We start from the raw sequence: 22,262 nt of genomic DNA on the forward strand, positions 1-22,262 counted from the left end.
TAGATGGCGGTGAAGCCAAGGAGCACCTGGTAAGAGGAGCACCACCCGCCTTCCCCTTCACAGTCCCCAGTTCTGCATGAAGCCACAGTAAACAGTCGCTTCCAAGCCCTCCTCTGGAGGCTCCCCCACCAACACAATGACACTCTCCTCAGGAATATTTTATAAATCCAGTAAAAGATTAACCTTCCGATTGGACTCCAGTATGTAGGAGCTTTCCTCTTTAACTCGTTCCATTTCTTCTTGCAAGGTAATAATCCTGTTGTTTGCAACTGCAAGCTGTTGATAAAATTAGAGAGAAAAAATAATCTTTTATCTTTTACTAACCAGGATAGGAGAATTCATGATCTGCTAGGCCATAATTTTTCAGGATTAGCTATTCTTAGAGAGAAATAAAGCTATCTATAACCCCATTAAAATGTCCTTATAAGGAACTTAGGAGAAATATTTGAAAGTAGCTTAGATTCAAATTCAAAATATCTCATTTTGCTGCTTTTTGTGTAAACTTTATTTCAGTACAGAAATGTTAATATCATTTACCTTAAGGGTGTCCTCACGGATAACTTATATTTAGTTACAAACACCCATTTTTAAAGCATTTAAGAGGTCACCTTATACCCTGGGACCCATCTTATGAATCCTCCATTAGATTTTCTACAAGAGTAAAGAAATGAGCTCCTAAGTTCTTGAAGATGTCATTAAGCACTTAAGAGAGTTTACATTTCAGCACCTAAAAAGATAAGGTAATCACGATCAGCAGAATGCGGCTAGGGGAACCACTGTTATCCTCATTCTGCAGGAGGGAAAAGTCCAGTGGGAACACTTTGTCCTTCTCTGTAATCACTGACCTGAATTCTCCACAGAGAAAGTGAAGGGCCTAAGTGAGGCTGGGAAGGGAAATGGGCAGACTGCTCTTGGCCAGGCCTGGACAGCTTTTTATTTCCTCTGCACAAGCAGTGGGGCAGGTTCTGTTTGGTTCCTGCTCTAAGGCGTAAGGACAGCGGAGCTAGCCTCAGGCATGCTTTCTAGAGGCAAGTCTGAAGCCCATTTCTCTGTCTGCTCCATGACTTGATGGAGCATGAAGAAGTAACTCTGGTCTAGTGCATCCTCAGACAGCTTCTGCCAAGGTCTCAACGTCAGAGAGAATGTTAGCAGATGATGAATGCAGATCCAAAAGGGCTTTCTACATCAGCTGCACAACAACAGAGTGCGTATTTATATACCTTCATCTGCTTAATTCTTCTCATTTTGTTATGTTGGCTCAGAACTTAGGAGGCGAAAAGTCTGCTTTTTTTTACTTTTAACACTCATCCTCTTAAATCCAAAATAGATGGACATGAGAAAAGGCAGGCTTCATTAACCTTCTCTGCTCTTTTTTAAGCCTACACACAATGCTTACCTCTCTCTAAACACTCAAAATGTCAAGATAATAAATCTTATTGGTAAAATAAATAAGTCAATGAATAAATAAATTACCAGATTTAGTAAAATAAATCTAGATCAGGAGGTCAATCTTGTGACTGAGGGAATAAAATTAACAAGTATGTTTATACTAAGTGCCTGTGATGTGTCAGGCACTGGTCTAGGCCCTTATGTATTAAATCATTTAATTTGCACAAAAATCTTATTGTTCTTATTCTCATTTTACAGATAAGTAAACCAAGGAATAGAGGCTTAAGTAACTGGCCCAGGATTAGAAAGCCAGAGTTGGGACAGGAACCCAAGTAGTCTAGCTCTAGAGCACATGTTTAGCTGTTAGGCCACATTGCCTCAACATAGTAGCAGTAGAATCACAGTACAGAATTTCTGTGCAGAATATTTTGAAAGCCTTGTGGGATCAAATTCTAAAGGTTGTATCTATAAATTAGAGTTTTAATATAATTTATAAATCTATACTAAAAAATGAAGCCCACAGAGCTGAGTAATAAGGAAGGTGTTATTTTTTTTAAAATTAAAATTATTGGGATAACATTGGTTCAAGAAACCATACAGGTTTCCTGTGTACAACTCAACAAAACATCATGTGCACATTGCATCCTGAATAAGAAAGGTGTTTTAAAGCTGTAACAATGAAAATGTTTTGGGGGAAAAAAAATTAAATAGCATTTCCTAGCTACTATTTTAACTTGGTTTTATTGAAATCATATTTACCCCACTGCAGAACAGTTAGAAACAGAGAAGATAAAAGTCTTTGCCACCTGGAAAATTTTATTTAAGGTTTTTTAAAAGAAACATGGAATGCCACTGAGGAAAAAAAATGTAGCTTAGACTTTGGTAGGTTAGGGGAAAATATATTAATCAGAAGTGAAACATGAACTTATATTTCTCTTTTTATTTTAGGGGCTTTCCTAAAAGTTTTCACATATATATTCTTATCTGACCTCTAGAAAAACTGTGAGGCTGAAAGAGGAAGTGTAAACACCCTGGTCTGCTAGCGAGGGAACTGCGCCTTGGAAGTCAAGTGACTGACTTGTGCAGCAGCACATGACATGTGGCGCATCACGTAGGCGGGGGTCACTGGTCTTCTGACCAGTGCTCTTTGTGTTTTCTCCTCACCACCCTTGGGGAAGACCAGGCCCGTGAAGGTGGGGAACTGCCCATCTAGCACACATAAACCTTTATGTGGCACTTATGAATCTTTGTTTAGCTCTAGCACTGAAAATGTTTGTTGAATGAATAAATGGTGAACATCATGCTACATGCTAAACATTAACTCTAGGCTAGTTCAGACAAAACAAAAGAAAGCAAGATATTTAATCAGCCTAGGTTCTAGGCCAGTAGTCCAGTTGCACAACTGAGACCCCTGACATAAGCCAGCTGGCCATTCTTAGCCACAACAAAGAGTTATGTCCTACATTAGACATTATCTGAAAAGTCAAGTCCTTTGGCTCCAGAGAAATTACTTGCCACTAATGTACATTACTAAGTTCTATAAATCAATCAAAAAATTTCCAAAACACTTACTTCCTCTGTCAGTTTAGTGTTGGATTTTTCTAATGCATCCACTTTTGCTTGAAGGTTGTTTACAGTAGCACTATTAAGAGAAGAAAAACATAATGGTTTCTTTTGAGAAACAGAACAATATCCTGCACTTCCTTTTTTTAAAAAATATTTTATTGATATTTTACAGAGAGGAAGAGAGGATAGTTAGAAACATCGATGTGAGAGAAACATTGATCAGCTGCCTCTTGCACAACCCCTACTGGGGATGTGCCCGCAACCAAGGTACATGCCCTTGACCGGAATCGAACTTGGGATCTTTCAGTCTGCAGGCCGACGCTCTACCCACCGAGCTAAACCGGTTTCGGCCTGCATTTCCTTTTAAACACCCATCATACTTATAATTCATTAGAGGCCCAGTGCACAAAATTCGTGCATGGGGGTGGAGGGTGGTGTCCCTCAGCCTGACCTACACCCTCTCCAATCTGGGACCCCTCAGGGGATATCTGACCTGATTGAGGGGCATTAACTCTAGCCATTAGGGAAATCACACAGAATGCCCTTGACATACAAACTCTGATTTTATGAGTTGTTTTAATAATAATGGCCATTTCTTTAAATATCTGCTTACATACAATACAGCTGGTACTATATGAATTCAGGATGTTAATATCACAAAATCATAGAAAATTGTGGAAATAACCTTGAATTGTGTAGTCCAAACTTTTATAAATATTGGAATTCCCTTTTCAAAGATTTTGAATGCATTTTGTCTTAAGAAGCTCAACCAACTTTTGAGGCAACCCATTTTCTGTGAAAGGACTGGGGGAATCTGGCAGGGCTGATGGGACAGGGCACCATCATATGCTTGTGATGGCATGATGGTCAATTTGCATATCCACTCTTTATTAGATAGGATTGTAATGTTCATGATTTTTTTATAGATAGCTTAAAAGGGGGGCTATGTCTTAGCAGCTTCATCATTGGCACTGAAGTTTGTGTTCAATAAGGACTAATTGAATGAAATAAAAGAATAAATGCACTATACAGTAGACTTTAAGTTTTACTAATGTGTAAGATACCCCCCCAAAATGTACATATGCTTTATAGCTGATTAAGCAATGTTTCTTTCTTTTTAGATTTAACCCACAGGAATTAATAATTATTCAAAGTGTGTATAATTTTTTTTTGGAAACCCTATATAATAATAGGTTGCATGAATTAAGTGCTTACCACACAACAAACACTCTTCTAACTGATTTTACTTGCATGATTTCATTTACTCTTTTCCACAACCCTATGCGTTAGGTATCCCCAATTAAAGAGAGAAACTAAGGCATGAAAGAGTAAACTAATAGTGTCATGCTTATATTTCACTGTCAGCTCTAACCATAACTTTGCTTGACTAAAATCTCCACAGTTCACACTCAAGTAACAATTTCATTCAACGTTGTTTTGTTATAACTTCATGAAATTCATGAGATGCTGTGGAACTTAACTCCTGTCAATTAGCATATGGTAAAACTGGTTTTGTTATACATTGTTTTGCTTAAAGTCATAGAATCTATCAATGATGTTAAATGAGCACTTACCGTATATCACATATTTAAGAGTTTTAACAATGTATGTATTTAACCAGTAGAAGTATAATTACATACTAATCTTATTACTGCCTTTCACTAAAGGTCACCAAAACAATTAAATGCCATTTCTCCAGTGTCTAGGTAAGTGGCTAGCAAGCAAGAATTCTACATACATTTGTTCAGTATTGTCTCAATTTATCCTCACTGCTCACCAGTTTACCCTTCCCTTCCCCAGTACAAAACCCCCTGTAAAGTAGTAGTAATATTTATTCATTCTTTACTTCAGATGTCTGTTGAGTTCTTCTACATAGTTTTTCTGGTCCAGAATTGCAGTAATTTGTCCATCTCTGGAGGAAACAGGGGAAAGAGAGAGAAAATAGAAATAAAATAAATATTAGAAATATCAAGATTCCTCTTCCCTCAGTCTTTTCATAGAACATAGAAAGGAAATTGTGGTATAGATATTCAATCAGAAGATAGACCTGATGTATAATACCCTCGACATCAACAAGAAAGACTTGAAGGTTAAAAAATTAAAAAAGACACACAAAACTCCATATTAATAAAGCCCTTGTTATAGCTTATCTACATTAGTAACTTAGGTTATAGATATAACATTACAATCTGTAAGAGGTATTTAAAGAATAAACATTTTCTTCTCCCAGCTGACAGATTTTTTTAGCTTCATTAGTTTTATAACAATTTTCCATTTGTTGTAGGAATTGAATTAAGCTTAATCTGGTAAAATATTGGGTCGGCAAGTAAGTAATTGCGGGTTTCACACATATATGGCTTCAGTTGAATTTTTAGGTTTGCAGACGTAGTAAAAATGTAAAACACATTTTGTTATTTGATAGTTGGCTATTCAGCTGTTAATCAGTAAAAAAAGTTTTTTGATCTGTTTTGTAGTTTTCGTTTGGCGTTCGTTGAAAAATGGAAAATCAAAAGGAACATTTTCGTCATATTTTGATTTTTTATTTCCACAAAGGGAAAAACGCATCGCAAGCTCATAAAAAGTTATGTGCTGTTTATGGTGACGAAGCCTTAAAAGAACGGCAGTGTCAAAATTGGTTTGCCAAATTTCGTTCTGGTGATTTTTCACTCAAAGATGAAAAACGCTCTGGTTGTCCAGTTGAAGTTGATGACGCCCTAATCAAAGCAATAATCAATTCGGACTGTCACAGTACAACACGTGAGATTGCAGAGAAGCTTCATGTATCACATACATGCATTGAAAATCACTTAAAACAACTTGGCTATGTTCAAAAACTCGATACATGGGTTCCTCATGAACTGAAAGAATCACAGTTAACGCAACGCATTAGCAGCTGCGATTTGCTAAAGAAACGTAATGAAAATGATCCATTTTTAAAACGACTGATAACTGGCGATGAAAAATGGGTTGTTTACAACAATATCAAGCGGAAAAGATCGTGGAGCAGGCCAGGTGAACCAACTCAAACAACATCAAAAGCTGATATTCATCAAAAGAAGGTTTTGTTATCAGTTTGGTGGGATTACAAAGGAATTGTCTACTTTGAACTCTTACCACCCAACCGAACGATCAATTCTGATGTCTACATTGAACAACTAATGAAATTAAACAATGCAGTTGAAGAAAAGCGGCCCAAATTGACAAATCGAAAAGGTGTTGTATTCCATCATGACAATGCAAGGCCACACACATCTTTGGTCACTCGGCAAAAATTAATGGAGCTTGGTTGGGATGTTTTGCCACATCCACCATATAGTCCTGACCTTGCATCATCTGATTACTTTTTGTTTCGATCTTTACAAAACTCCTTGAATGGTAAAAATTTCAATAATGATGATGATGTCAAATCGTACCTGATTCAGTTTTTTGCTAATAAAAACCAGAAGTTTTTTGAACGTGGGATTATGATGCTGCCTGAAAGATGGCAAAAGGTCATTGATCAAAATGGGCAATACATTACAGAATAAAGTTATTTAGTTCCATGAAAAAATTGTCTTTGATTTTCTTTAAAAAATCCGCAATTACTTACTTGCCGACCCAATAGTTGTTCTCAAAGGATACATATTTGCCTTTAATGTCATTTAAATTTGAAATAAATGGTATAAAAAGGTTTTCATAAATATCAAGGGTTTATTATCACATGAAAAAATAAACTGTGAAAAAGGGAAGTTCACTTCTTGAACCAACTAATCTATAATAGGCAAAATTAAACAGCCAGACTTTTCAACTGAAGGCAAAATCAAGGCCACAGACCTCTACTACTATTGACCAAACCATATAATCTTAGCTCAATGTCCAAGGTTGAAAACTTCAAAATAATTGTGCTTTCAAGTGCTAAATTTACAAAGGGTATAAGGTGTGTTTTTGATCTCCAATTTCTATGTAGTATATGAATCTTTTAAAAAACTTTCATTGTGAAATAGTTGTAGATTTACAAGAGTTGTAAAAGTAACACAGTTCCCATACACTACCCCTTAATATTAACATTTTAGGTAAACCCACGATGCATATTTAATATTGTAAATTTTAAGCAAACTGAGAATGTAACCCTTCTCGTCAAGAAAGACCCTGTTTTTAAACACTATATGAAGAGATGGAGCATTTGGCTCATCTTATAAAAATTTTAATTATGTTTTCCCCTGAACCACACAGCAGGAAAATCACTTTACAACCCCTTTTAAGGTTTAGCAGACACAACAAACAGTTTTGGAAAGATGCTATAAAAGCTAAACCACTAGAAATTCTTTTGGCAAATCTGAAAAAAAGTAGTTTTGTTGTAAACTTTAAATAACATAAAAGAACAGTAAATAAGAAAGAAACCTAATTTTCTTTGTACATACCCTTCACTACCTTTACTGCTGTTCCCATCCTTGAGGTACATTGAAAAGTCTATAACTCCAACCTACAGAGAGAATTTTCAGAATTTAATATAAAATTAGGTATTTTTTCTCCAAGGCATAACACATCTCATTCTAGAAACTCAAAATAGTTATATAGTCATGACAATTACTAAAAATTTTAAATGACATTTTAATGTCTTATAATCATTTTAATGTTTTATTATAATCAATTGACAAGGGCTGAAAGACTCAGATGAAGTCAATAGGACTAGAAGCCCAAATAAGACTAAGAAAGTCAACAGAATACTTAATATGAAGTTTTAAGTTTCTCTTTTGTTTATTTCAAGTATTCTGCTACAGAACCACTATGTTCACTTTTAGAAATAACTTTTAAAATTATAATTACAATAATAATGTGCAGCCCCTTTAGAAGTTTTAGAAAATACAGATAAGCAAAAGGAAGTAATACAAGGCACCCATGTCCCAACCACATGAAGATGATCACTGGGACATTTTGGTATCTATTCTTCCACATTTCCATTGGTATATGTCTACTTTTTTCAAGACTACTATTTTACCATTCAGCTTATTTCTTTTTTAAAATCCACATCAAAATATCATACTTCCTGTTCTATTTTCTCAGTGCAAAATGTAACAGGAATTCATCTTAGTATTTCCTACAGAAGGGGTGGAGATAGTCACAGAGAAAGCAGACGGTTTACTTACTGGGCAGTGCATTTGTGCCAGGCCCTGTAAATACATTACATGTACTCACTCCTTTATTCCTCACAATAGCACTATGAAACAGACAGGGACTGCATTTCTTATCTCCATATTACAGATAAGGAATCAGAAGCACCAAGAAACTTTGTAACTACAAAATATATTCAGCTAGAAAATGAAGCTGGAATCTCAACATAAACTGTTTGGGTTCAGAGCCTTCACTCTTAACTACCATGCTAAACTGACATTTAGTATTTAGCCTGTGTATAGACTTTAGCCTGTATATGTATATTTTAGCCTGCACAAAATATTTTTAACAGGGATCACAGTCAAAATAAGAATTTGAAAAACATTTAAAATGTATAAATGAGTCAAGTTGGAAGGTAAAAAATTAATTTTTTATATTCACATCAAAATGAAAGGAAAGCCTATATGTATAACTTAAAGAATTTCCCCTAATTTGGTTGGTATAATCTGATCAGTCCAAATTCTGAGATAAGGGAACTCAGAATGACACACTTGGTAACTGAGTACTTTTTCATACCTGAGAGTCCAAATCTTCTCCTTTCATACAGAAATTGGCATCAATGACATTCAGACCCACCAACAGACCAGCAATTATGGCTCCTTCTTCTTCCATCATGAGTGCATTTGGTTCATAGAATTCGCTGTAAGAGAGATTCATGGAATGTTCTATTGTAATAAAACCTCAAGAACCAATGATGTAATCACGAGACAGGGAGGGAAACAACCGCCTCATGGTTGAATGTATTCATCTATGATAACAGCAAAAAAGTGAAAAAATGGCTTGGATACTTTATTTAGAAGATAGATGCATGAAGAGACTAATCCAGCTGAAAGAAAAGTGATGTGAATGGTATTTTCATTGAAATGAGTATTCATGCTTTTCCCACGTATTTGTACTCATTTTAATGTAGACCAGTTTATCCATCCCCCCCCTTTATAAGTAGAACTTTTTGTCTCCTGTTCAAAAACTTTTTGTCTCCCTATGTCTTCTTCCAAAAATTTTACTGTTTTCTCTTTCTCATTTTATCTACGATCCCTAGAGAAACATTTTTATGTATGTTGTATTTAGATTTAAAATTACATGTCAGCTTCCTGTCTTATTGAACCTTAGTACATGCCAACATGTCAAAGACCTTCCCAGCTCTAGCTGGTTTGGCCCAGTGGATAAAGCATCGGCTTGCAGACTGAAAAGTTCCGGTTCAATTCCAGTCAAGGGCACATGCCTAGGTTGTGGGCTCAATCCCCAGTGGGAGGGTGTGCAGGAGACAGCTGATCAATAATTCTCTCTCATCATTGATGTTTCTCTCTTTCTCTCGCCCTCGCTGCCTCTCTGAAATAAAAAAAATATATTTAAAAAAGCCCTTCCTGTTTTACATATGCCACAGTGCCACACAATACATGTATGTAAACACCTATTCCTAAGCATGTGTGTGTGAGGTGTGGGAAAAGGTATCAGTTGAACTATGTGGAATTGTTATGAACCATTTGTTTCTGATGTACAAAACTGACAAATTTTATATAATTTAACCTCATCTGATGGAGAACATAGCAAGTAAAGAGCAAAATTCAACAAGCTATTCATACCTGAGAAGTTCCTTTTTATTGATCAAAGCTTTCATATATTCTGAAAGTTTCTTTTGCATTAATGCCAATCGAAGCCAGGCTCTTCCTCTGCCTACTGGTGTCCTAAAGTAACATAGAAACCAAACAACTAAAAGTAGCAGGAATAGGGATCACAGGTAGACAGATTCACTTACTTTTGCTAGTTGTCCCCCAGCAGAACGTGCACACTGAGGTGCTCCTCACAACTTCTCCTATGAGATCCTATGTGAGGGCTAGAGGGACTCGGAGGGTGTGTTTGGGACAAACGCTCTGATGAAGAATTAATTACTGAATGAGACCACAGTCTGAAGGCAAGACCTCTGGGAGGCTAAACTAAAAATGTTCCATCAGGTTAGTACTAGTAAATCCTCAAAAATTTAGTATAGATCATATCAGTACTCAAATAATAATAATGTGGACACAGGCCACTTGGACTTCTATCTGATTATAATCAAACCAATCTAATTTGGGAAGGTGATTAGTACTCTTTTTCAAGTTCTAAGGCAGGTTCCAGGTGTCAGTTCCTGAGGTTCACTTGACAACTGTTTCAATCTTGGTTTTCAAATTCTATCAAACACATTCTTAAGTCAAATCCAGTATACCACCCCCCTTGATTTAATTTCTTGAAATTCAGTAATTTCAATAAGTCCATTAAAAAAAAAAGAACATATTTGATATTTTAACATGAAGACAATCTCTCTCAGATTAATAATAATAATTACCCCTCACAGACATACTTCTCTTAATATTTTACACTATAGGCCCAGTGCACGAAATTCATGCACGGGTGTGTGTGTGTGTGTGTGTCCCTCAGACCAGCCTGGACCTTCTCCAATCTGGGACCCCTCAAGGGCAGTCGAATATCTCTCACAATCCAGGACCGTAGGCTCCCAATCGTTTACCTGCCTGCCTGCTTGATTGCCCCTAATTGCTTCTGCCTGCCAGCCTGATCATCCCCTATCTTCTCCCCTGTCAGTGTGACCTATGCCTAACTGCTCCTCTGCTTGCCCAATTGCCCCTAACTGCCCTCCCCTGAAGGCCTAGTTGACTCTAACTACCCTTCCCTGCAGGCCTGGTTCCCCCCAACTGCCCTCCCCTGCAGGCCTGGCCACTCCCAACTGCCCTACTCTGCTGGCCCAGTCACCCCTAACTACCCTCCTCTGCAGGCCTGATCACCCCCAACTGCCTTCCCTTGCAGGCCTAATCCCTCCCAACTGCCCTTCCCTGCTGGCCTTATCACCCACAACTGCCCTCCCATGCTGGCCATCTTGTGTGTTGGAGTGATGATCAATTTGCATATCATCTCATTATATAGGATTTCCGGTTCTCTCAAAACAGTGTCTATTTGTAGCAAGAGTATGCATTTTAGATTGTTAATGAAATAAATTATCATGATCATCATTATCTTAGTCTCACTCTTCAAGGGGATAGTTAGTAAGAATGTTTTCCCTGACAAACAGAATTCAACCTTATACTTACTTAAGTCCGGGAAGATCTTTAACACTTGCTGTTATCTCTGCAGCTTCTGGAACAAGCTTTTCTACCAATTCTAGGGGCCCCCAGAAGGATTTATTTTGTCCAAGAAAAGTTTTCTTAGCTATAGGATATAAAACATAGCAGTATTTTAATATTCTTTACATGCCCTCAACACACACACACACACACACACACACACACACACACACCTCTCCCATCTACTCAATGCTCTTTTTTGGGAACCAATCCTAGATTGCCAGATATTTCTAAAAGTATTCATGCTTTCAGAATCTGTAATATTTTATGAAAATCAAAACCCCCTACTTTCCAAGACTTAGTCCTTCCTCTTTCAGGAAGAATTTGTGGACTAGTTCTATAACAAGACATTTTAATAACACTTAAAGTATTATTACTTTAATTACTATTAATTACTTTATTAGTAATTACTAATTAATACTTTAATTAATAATTTAATTACTATTAATACTTTAATAGTACTTAAAGCTGTGCAATATAATGAAGAAAACAGTACAACAGGGAAGAATATATAATCCAGAAACAGGCTATCAAATATTGGGAGGTGCCAGAAACAAAGCTGAACAGGACCAGGTCCTGTGTTAAAAAGCTTATGGTTAAGTGGGAGAAGCACAGAAGCAGTCAGAAGACCTGAGTTCTAGCACATGCTCTGCCCCACTCACTGTGGGACTATGGGAGGTCACATCTCATTCCAGGCCTTTCTGCAACCACAGAACACAACTGCCAGGCTGGACTAGATAACTGTAAGGGCCCTTCCAGCTCTAGCATTTAATGATCTGAAGTTTCGAAGCCCTGTAAGTCCTTTAAGTCAACCATATGCCAGCATCCATATAAAATGCATTCCAGTGGGTAAATATCAATTCAAACCTCTTTATTCTTTGACTCCACAAAGAATGCTTTTCTTTCTGAACAGCCTGCTGCTCAGTCGTTTGGTCCTCCCTCACTAACCCCACGGCCAGCTTTGTCGCCCCCGTAGCCTGTGTTCGGTCGCCCGTACGGTTGTTTCGGTCGTGGTTTTTTATATTAGGATGTGCATTATTGGGAAACAGCTGTCTGCACGTTGGCACTCTGAGGCCGTGCCTACCTTTTAAGCCGTGTTTCAGGCAGTGCTCCATCACCACGAAGAACTGCTGGAGAGGTGCGTAGTCCGAGTCCAGCGTTCTCCCCAGGTTCAGAGCTGATTCAATCAAACCCTTAATACTCAGCTTGGCCATGTTCATCAGGTTCATGCGTTCATTAGCCATGAGATAATTCGGATCTGTAGCCAAAGGAGATGAAAATGATGTCTGGTTACTGGAAATAGTGCATTTTAAAATTCACTATAATTTCATGGTGTTGATTTTTGCATTGATGGTGCAAAAGAAATGGTGGGTAAAACTGTCACTGTCTTGGCAAGAATCAAGGCAGTGGCACCAAATTATACTATTAGTTGTAGTCTTCTCTGTCATATACTTGTTGTTAAAAAAAATGTCAGTTTCCCTTAGGAATATCCTTGACGAAAGTGAAAATTATTTATCAAAATTTGAGCTTTGATTACAGTCTTTTATTTATTTCTTTAAAAAATATATTTTATTGATTTTTTACAGAGAGGAAGGGATAGAGACAGAGAGCTAGAAACGTCGATGAGAGAGAAACATCGACCAGCTGCCCCCTGCAAACTCCCTACAGGGGATGTGCCACAACCAACGTACATGCCTTTACCGGAATCGAACCTGGGACCTTTCAGTCCACAGACCGACACTCTACCACTGAGCCAAACCGGTTTCGGCTGACTACAGTCTTTTAATATTCTCCCCACTTTCTCTGCAGCCACCCTAACCTGGGCGCCCATGACAGCACACTATTCCACAACCTTCAGTGGTCTGCTTCCGCCTTGCCCTGCCTCCCTTATTTCTACACAATTTGTGAAGTGCTTTAAAATAGTAAAACCAATGAGAAAAAAGCAAAGTACTTAAAGTTTGTTTCAAATATACTATTTGCATTATTAGTATTAATACTAATTATCATCATTATTTAAACTAAGCGTTATTAAATAAACTAAAAATAATTAACATTAGTGCAATGCAGTATTAGAACTTAATCATTTGCAAAATTTTAAAGACAGCATAGAGTGTGTGACTCTCATCAACCAGACAGATAAACTATGTGAAGAAAGGGACTAAGGACCATATTTTATCAACAGAATTCAGAATAACCCAGACACTCAATACTTTATTCACTGGTGTGTATTCTGTGTCAGGTACTCTGGGCTGCTTCTTGCAATTATGATCTCAATTGTTCCTTACAACATGCTACAAGACAGTTACCAACAGCATCAATTTGCAAGAAAGGAAATGAGGCTTAGGGAGTAAGGGGCCGGCCCTGCAGATAGCTAGTAATAGATGACAGAGCCAGAGTGTAGATCCCGTTTCCCCAACTCCAACCCTGTGCCCATGACCACTATTTTCCACTTACCCGTGAATCAATGACTCCAGACAGTATTTATCCTTCTCTCCTGCTGACCATTCTTTTACATGATTATCTTATTTAATCCTTATGACTGTCATTTAAGTAGTATCCTGTCTTTTCAGGTAGTAAAGCAGGCCCTTAACAGTTAAGTGGTCCAAGGCCAGTTTGTATGTGGCAGAATTTGGACCTAGATCTGATATGAAAGTTAATGCTCTTTCTACTATATATATCCCCAAATATAAAATATATCAAATTTCTATAAAAGTCTTAAAGATCTATGAAATATTTTAAATCTTCTTAGGAAGACAAAAAGTACTGATAAATCTATACAAACAAGCCACAACACAAAACAGACATTATTTTATTTAAACTGTCCCAAGCAGTTTTCTTCACACAATGTTTTCAATTACATCTGCTTCACAGTTAAGTGAGCAGAATCAAATAGCCAAATCTTAAGCTAATCTCCATTAAGTTTAAGGACTTACTGTAGATTTACAGTTCCAACTATACCAATTGTGGTTTACTTAGTGTTTTCTATGGTAATACTTTTATTTTTTAGTTAATTTCAGAGAGGCAGGGGGAGGAAGAAACAAATAGATTAGCTGCCTCCTGCATGTCTCTTACTGGGGATCAAGCCTGCAATCCAGGCATATGCCCTGACCAGAATCTAACCATGACCTCCCCTCCTGGTTCACAGGTTGATATTCAACCACTGAGTCACGCTGGCTGGGCGGTAATACTTTTAGAGAATTAAACGGGCTCAAACAAACAATCTACCCATTCTTTAAAAAATATTACTCTCAACCTCAGCAATAATTTTGGGCCATAAATGGGGATGGGAATGCAGTTCTGTGAATCAAGTTTAATAGCAACCCGGTCTGTACCCACTAGATGTCAGTAGCTCCTTCCAATAATGACAACCAAGAGTGTCTTCAGATCTCCAGATATTGCAGAATGTCTCCTGGGAGACAAAGTCAGGTGCCCTCTCCATTGAGAACTACTGCTCTAAACAAAATTTTAAAAATCAGGGTAATTTGACAATTATACATAAGAACTCAAAAGAGGGTGGGCAATGGTATATCTACAAAGATAATAATTTAATAAAAAAAATTAAAAAAAAAGAATTCAAAAGAACTTACTGCTTATTATTGCTTACCTAAAGCATAAGTTAAACTGATTATTATTTAATATGTGTTATCTACATTTTTGTGCTGCATAGTATACAGAGTAATTGTCATTACAAATAATCATTAAGATTTAGTACTAAATTAATGAAAATAATTAATACTTAAAAATTAATTATTTTTTATTTTACAATATTGGCTACTAATTATGAATACTAAATCATTAATTTGATTTGTCACAGAATAAGAAATTCTTGATTCAATTAACTTGTTGTCTTGACCAAAGTATAAAATGATTTTGTGGAACTAATATATGCTGTTAAAAAGATGAGAGCATGAAGGGACTTCTGAGAAGCTGGTAAAATTGTTTTTTGATATGGATGTTAACTATGTGAAATTGTTGAGTGTATGAAAATTCAATGAATTGAATACTTATGTGATCTTTTATGTATATTTTATGCTTTGAACTACAAAAAGTTAAATAAAATTTCACTATATTCCATAGGCCAGAAAATTAAAAAAAAAGTATGACTTATACAATATCATTAATCATACTTTTTCTATGAAAAAAGTCATTAAAATTTTAATTTTTCACAATTCTAACATTTAATATTTATTAATCTCAAAACTGAAATTTTATTCATTCGTTTTCTTTAATTAATAGTGAATATAAACTGGTGTTAGAAATTATATTTAATGTTGGATAATACAGAAACTAGAGATAGGAAAGCTTATAGACAATACTAAAATTTTGGTGATAAACATTATCACCCTGGACAATATCAATTTTGTTCCAGGACAAGTAAATTAAAATGTTTTTATATTAAATAAAATATAATACCCATTTTATGGAATCAAATGTAAATTTTTAAAAAAATATATTTTATTGATTTTTTACAGAGAGGAGGAGAGAGGGATAGAGAGCTAGAAACGTCAATGAGAAACATCGACCAGCTGCCTCTTGCACACCCCCTACCGGGGATGTGCCCGCAACCAATGTACATGCCCTTGACCGGAATCGAACCTGGAACCTTTCAGTCCGCAGACCGACGCTCTACCACTGAGCCAAACCGGTTTTGGCTCAAATGTAAATTTTATAAATATTTTTAAGGCTAAGACAGTACACATGACATTAAGGTAGCATTACAAGCAGGCTGTAAGACCAATACAATTTCCGCTATCACTGATGTACTTCTGTGGAAAGGTTTGAGAAGTACTGCAAACATAGCAATAAGAACACTGAAAAAATATGAGTAGGACATTATAGAAATATGCATAGAAAAAGCTACCTGACCTGGTTCCCTATTTTTTTCATTCAAAGTTAAGGGCAATGAGGAATGGAAGCAGTCAGAGCAGTAGGTGCTGTGTGGAGAAGAGTGAAGACCCAGGGGTAGAATGTCAGGATTTCACAACAGGATGACCCATTGGATATGAGGGAAGGAGAGAGAATGGAGAGTAACTTTCACGTTTTTAGATCTGGTGATTAGATGAACGGTGGTGGGAATTACCTGGCTGGGGAACACAGCAGGGCAGTGGACCTAAAAAAAAAACTTGTAGAAATGACTGTAGGTACAAAAATGAACTATAATATTTGGTTTTCAAATCCAAGTTCAAGAATGTGTGGGTCTTCATTATATCTCTTCAAGACTGCTAATTTCCACATGAAAAAATTGTCATAATCCTTATAGCCATGTGGCTCATTTAGTTACTAGTGATGACAGAAGTGAACCCAAAGTCATAGCTAAGAGTGACAGTGACTCACACTGTTCTGCAAACCAATCATCTGACCAAGATCCCATTTTACCTCTTTACAATGCAATGACTAATGTTCATACAGAGAATCTTGAAAATTATAAAATAACTGAAGGAAAAGTAAGTTATATAATAAAAGGGTAATATGCAAATCGACCGAACACTCAATGTAGGAGCTGCCCCCTAGTGGTCAGTGCGCTCGCACAGGGGGAGCACTGCTCAGCCACAGCCAGGCTGATGGCTGGTGAGCACAGCAGCCTGCCTCCACCGCAGCACTTGGGATGTCCGACTGATGGCTTAGCCATCAGTCAGACATCTCCCGAGTGCTCCTGGACTGTGAAAGGGTGCAGGCCAGGCTGAGGGTCCTCCCCCCAACCCCCCTCGAGTGCACAAATGTCGTGCATTGGGCTTCTAGTATTTGACGTTAACATTAAGTGTGGTACATGGCACCCAATTCTTGGCACAATGGGAATAATTAATATTTAGCAAAATAGCAGTTAATCTTCAAAATTTCCTGGTTATTTGACAGATAAAAATTTCTTATATGAGAAACAAAGGAGTTGTCAAACAGAGATTTTCTCAATGATATTTAAGAGCATTAATGAGATTTAAAAAGACAAACTAACAGAGAGGTACAGGAAGGAAACCTCACTCTATGTTCAGATTGATTTAAGATCAATAATCCCTAAATAAATCTATTTTGAACCTTTACTGTAATAGTTCTCAGAATATAAAATTGGATATAAAATATCAAGTTGTCCTGGATAGTGAAGAAATTACTGAAAGTACTAAAAAGATCTTGTAATAAAACTCCATTAAACTAGTCTGATGACATTTGTACAATATAACCATGAACATTTACTCAATCTTCATTTTAAAATAACCAATAGGATCTTAGGAACCTTAGCTTATCAAATCTAGTATTCAGTGTATATAAAGAATTCTTATGATTCAACAACAAAAGACAATCCAGGAGAAGAGGATGGCAAAGGATTCGAATAGACATTTCTCCAGAGAAGATATACAAATAGCTAATAAGTACATGTGAAAATGCTCATTAGGTAAAAGCAAATCAAAGCCACAATGAGATACCACTTCACAATGGATATAAAAATAATTAAAACACAAAATAACAAGTGTTGATGAAAATGTGGAGAAACTGGAACCTTGGTGCATTTTGGTAAAAATATAACCGGACCCTTCAGTCCGCAAGCTGATGCTCTATCCACTGAGCCAAACTGGTTTTGGCAAGTAGTATGTAGATTTTTAAATTGGCCTCCCCTTACCCCCCCAACTCAGCATAGTTCTTTAGAGAGTCATTCAGGTTGTTGCATGCCAATAGCATTTATTTTTTATAGCTGTGTAGTATTCCACAGGGAAAGTTTTTTTACTCTGTAGACCTCACTTTTCTCAACTATAAAATTATAATAGACTTTTGAAGATTAAACAAGTTCACATATGTTAACTATTTAGAAATGCTTGGGACACACTAAGAACAAAAATTGTAAGCTATTAAAAGTATTATGTTCCTCCATAAATATGACAATTTAAGTTAATTTAAAATAAGCCTTTATTGAATGACTATATGACACAGTGTTAAATGCTAAGAAAATCTCTTAGATAGGTTCCTTCCATTTTTCAAGATAGTGGACATAGAATTTTAACCTAAAAGGAACCAGTATATAATCAAGGAACCAGTATATAATCTTGACCAGATGATATGTCACATAGCTGTATTATTTCTCTAATTGAAGTAATGTTCCAAACATTTCAATGCTTGGAGAGATGGAGAGTAATCTGGGAAACTGAAAATTCACAGAATCCATTTACAAGGCTTATAATAAGTATAAAAAGGAATTCAATTTTTTTGTTAATAAAAAAGGACAGTTTTATTAGACTTGGAAAATATATACATAAAAATGGTCAATCCGAAATCGGTTTGGCTCAGTGGATAGAGCGTCAGCTTGTGGACTGAAAGGTCCCAGGTTGATTCTGATCAAGGGCATGTACCTTGGTTGCGGGCACATCCCCAGTAGGGGGTGTGCAAGAGGCAGCTGATCGATGACTCTCTCTCATTGATGTTTCTAACTCTCTATTTCTCTCCCTTCCTCTCTGTACAAAATCAATAAAATATATTTAAAAAAAAAAAAAAAAAAGGAAACCTGTAAGTAGGTCTTATTTTCGGGGAAACACGGTAATAAGGAAAAGCCTTCAGCTCCAAGTTCTGTAGGACCTGAGTGAATGGAGAAATGAATGTGGGCCAAAGTGGCCAGGGAGCCTCCTGGAGCTCTCAGTGGGACTGAGGGGCGGTGCAGGCGGTTGGGGGAAAGGAGAAGGGGAGTGAATGCCCTGGGCAGGATGTCACAGGAGCAGGGCAGGAGAGGAGGCTGAAGGCAGCTGACACATCAGTGAAGAGGCCAGTCTAGGCAGATGGAGGGTGTGTGCACTGAAGCTGGCAACCTTTAACGTTCTCCCAGGCAAAGGGAGAACGTAAAATAGAGAAGTGAAGGCAAATTTCAATTTTTCCATTTCTATAGTAAAAGGTGTAAATCACCCTGAGCTCCCTAAAATTAGGTGCCAATTACAGAAGAAAGTATGATTGGTTTGGGGAACCTTCATGCATTGCAACATATTTGCAACTTTTCAAAGTAATTCCACCAGCAAGGCATGATGACCAAGCTGAAAGCACTCAATGTCACGCAAATCTACAAATCAAAGCAACTGTCCAGGCCAAATACTTGAGATTGCTGGGATATATTTGTTTTGTCTACTATGGGATTCACAGAAATACATACATCATATAAAAATGTATATATGTATTTTCATGAATGATAAAACGTTTCATATCTTCCCAACACATAAATGAAAAGAAAAAAAGCCATAGAAAAACTTGCTATGATCTTGAAATAAAGTCCTTTTTGAACATGTCATTCAACAAATATTCAAGGAGAACAGTATAAACACAGATTAATGCCATTTTAGTTTAAACCACAAAGATAAAGATTTTAAATGCAAGACTCTGAAAACTCTAATCCTGTATGAAGTATTGATATGAAAAATCTGGCAAACATGCTTACTGCTCCAGTTACTGCCATGGGAAATAAAACCTAAAGATGATATCCCCTCTTATGAAAAACAGACAAACCGTAGTTAGAATTTTTTTTTTTTAAAGAAAGGAAAAAAAAAAAGCTGAAAGATGTTGGTGTGGCACGCACCTTCTGTATCATCACGCATTTGCTCCACCAAATCTGTCAAATCCTCCCAAGAGTCTTTGCAAACGGCAAAAAGAAAGGAAAAGAAAGATAAAGTGTCATGCAAGCCAAGAACGAAAAGTGTATAAAAAACAGGGTTTTAAAAAGGATAACTGAAAGGCAGATTTCTAGGACTCTTTCCACTTAAACCAGCAATTAACAGTGAAAAAGGGCTGGGATTACAACCCTGGAGGACTAAGCACAGGTATCAATTCTATTAAATATGTTTCAAAGCTAAGATTAATAATTTCAAAATTCCTAATAGAAGGAAACAGATTCATATCCCATAAAAAAGTAATGCAGATTTTTCTTTGCCCATGGAAAATCAAGATGAAGCTTTTTGCATTCTACTTATATTCAATGTTGACCTCATTCAACATTTATTTTGATCACTCAATGAAGCTGAAACACATATAGAATAATTTTTTACATGCAGGACAAATATGATGATACAAACTAGTGATTCTTCTTAAAAAAACAACAACAATAATCTAAATACCTTCCCCAATGCCCGCTACCCCCACAGTTCTCATTTCTCAAAACAAAAGGATACTGCTTTAAGACTGATGAGACTAAATAAATCACTTATAATTCAATAAAGGCAGATATTTATTTGCTTAAAAGTATAGTACTCTTTCCCCTTATATAAATTCAGTGTTCTTGTACATGGAATATTCCACGTGAGGCAAAAGGACAGGAAAGAACATAAAGATTACAAATATATAAGATCACTATCTATGCTGAAATAAAATTTGAGAACCTATAGAAAATTTTAAAAATGGATTTAGCTTCATCCTTCAATAACTCTGAAACTATTATACACAACTGCAATATTCATATTTAAACTCACTAAATCATGTGAATTTCATTTGTAAATACACAGAAAATAAAAAGAAATTCTTAGAAGATGAAGCATAATAAAAATGAGAAAATGGGCAAAGAATACACTGTCTATGACAAGCCTTCCTTCTTGAAAAATGTAAGAAGACAGCATATGGCTTGAAGCAGTAATTTGGAATCATCACCTAGGAAAAGAATATCATTTGTCCTACTCTCTCACTAGTTTATTAAATAAGTGAGCTGTAAGGGTACAGTGTCAAATATATAATTAATTATTCTGCAAAGATGCATAAAAAAGATACCAATATATAAAAAGTTAAAATTTAAATTTAAATTAAAAAAACAGGGAAGCAGTTGAGGATCGAGTGATTAGAGTAGAACTTTTCAGAAACTATGTAATATACAGACTATTACATATATATACTGGTATATATATAGAACTTTCAGAAACTAGATATATATAGACTATTGGTAAGGCCAGACACTGAAGGCAGTGATATAAAAGGAATGCAAGTGTCTACACCCTACTTCAGTTGTTTTATCTTCCAAATCAAAAGTCTAGAAATTAATGCCTTAGAAAACCAAGCATAGGAGTACAGCACAGAGGACCAGAGTTAGATTCCTAAACTTTCACCAACATCCCAAGTTAAGTCATTTTATAAACAGAGGTAAGAGAGCATGATGGTTGAGAGAACAGACATAAGAGCCCGCGGCCTGGGCTCACATCCCAGCTCCACCCCTTACTGGTTGTATGACCTTGGCCCAGGTACTTCCTCTCTTTTTTCCTCAGCCAGTTTCCTCACTGATATAACAGAGAAAAGAACAGTACCTATCTTACAGCACTGTTGTGAGGAGTACAAGAGTAAACATAGGTTCCAAATCCTTTTATCTGAATATTTTCTGCCTCCATCTATTTTGAAATCTATTTAAAAAGGTAAGATGATATATACCTGAGACCCACAAACATGTAGAACTAGTAGGTCTGGGGCAGCACTTCACAATCAAGCACATTAATATTTCTGCAGGTAATAAATGAATATTTGAATTAAATACTCAATAAAAACTATAAATAGCCTCACCCTGGCTGGGTGGCTCAATTGGTTGGAACTTTGGCCCATACCAAAAAAAAGGGTGAGCTTGATTCTGGGTCATGGCACATACCTAGATTGCAAGTTCATCCCTGGTTGGGTTCATACCAGAAGCAACTGATCAGTTTCTCACATTGCTATTTCTCTCTCTCTCTCTCTCCCTCCCTCTCTCTCCCTCCCTCCCTCCCTCCCTCCCTTCCTCCCTCCCTCCCTCCCTCCCCCTCTCCCCCCTTTTCTTTCTCTAAAAATCAATAGAAACAAATCTTTGGGTGAGACTAATAAATAAATAAAAAATAAAAAACTTTTAATAGCTTCAAGTAAATTCAGGTCATGTTTTAGCACTAAATGAGTTATGGCAAATTTATGAAAACCATTTTTGGTTTTCAGAGCTTTTTTGGATTCTGCAATGTGAATCTGTATGTGTAAAGCACTTAGAAAGTATCTCATACAGAGAAAGCACAATATAAGTGTTAGTTACTATTACTTATAGTAAATTAGTGTTAAAATACATTGTATAGAGATATATTTGTATCTGTAATT

General features: G+C 36.5%; 1 protein-coding gene across 15 annotated transcripts in view; it reads right to left on the minus strand.

The window, feature by feature from the left end:
* The window catches only part of RUFY3 (RUN and FYVE domain containing 3), a 66,000-nt gene that overhangs the window by 15,748 nt on the left and 27,990 nt on the right, over positions 1–22,262 (minus strand). For 11 of the 15 annotated variants that reach the window (XR_004983730.2, XR_004983723.2, XR_006739818.1 and 8 more), the window contains exons 2-10: positions 19,759–19,812; positions 12,304–12,477; positions 11,187–11,304; positions 9,690–9,791; positions 8,623–8,746; positions 7,356–7,417; positions 4,802–4,867; positions 2,962–3,031; positions 184–276 (exon numbers count right to left, since the gene is read on the minus strand). Coding sequence is in view for 11 of the 15 variants with exons in the window: in XM_045571891.1 (XP_045427847.1) it covers positions 184–276; positions 2,962–3,031; positions 4,802–4,867; positions 7,356–7,417; positions 8,623–8,746; positions 9,690–9,791; positions 11,187–11,304; positions 12,304–12,477; positions 19,759–19,812 (863 nt within the window). In the remaining 4 variants the exon portion in view is untranslated. The remainder of the gene's footprint in view (positions 1–183; positions 277–2,961; positions 3,032–4,801; positions 4,868–7,355; positions 7,418–8,622; positions 8,747–9,689; positions 9,792–11,186; positions 11,305–12,303; positions 12,478–19,758; positions 19,813–22,262) is intronic. The other 4 variants (XM_036414422.2, XM_036414446.2, XM_036414535.2 and 1 more) reach the window with 1 other exon arrangement.

The sequence above is a fragment of the Pipistrellus kuhlii genome, unplaced genomic scaffold, assembly GCF_014108245.1.
Source record: "Pipistrellus kuhlii isolate mPipKuh1 unplaced genomic scaffold, mPipKuh1.p scaffold_m20_p_1, whole genome shotgun sequence".
NCBI classification, from domain to species: Eukaryota; Metazoa; Chordata; class Mammalia; order Chiroptera; family Vespertilionidae; genus Pipistrellus; species Pipistrellus kuhlii.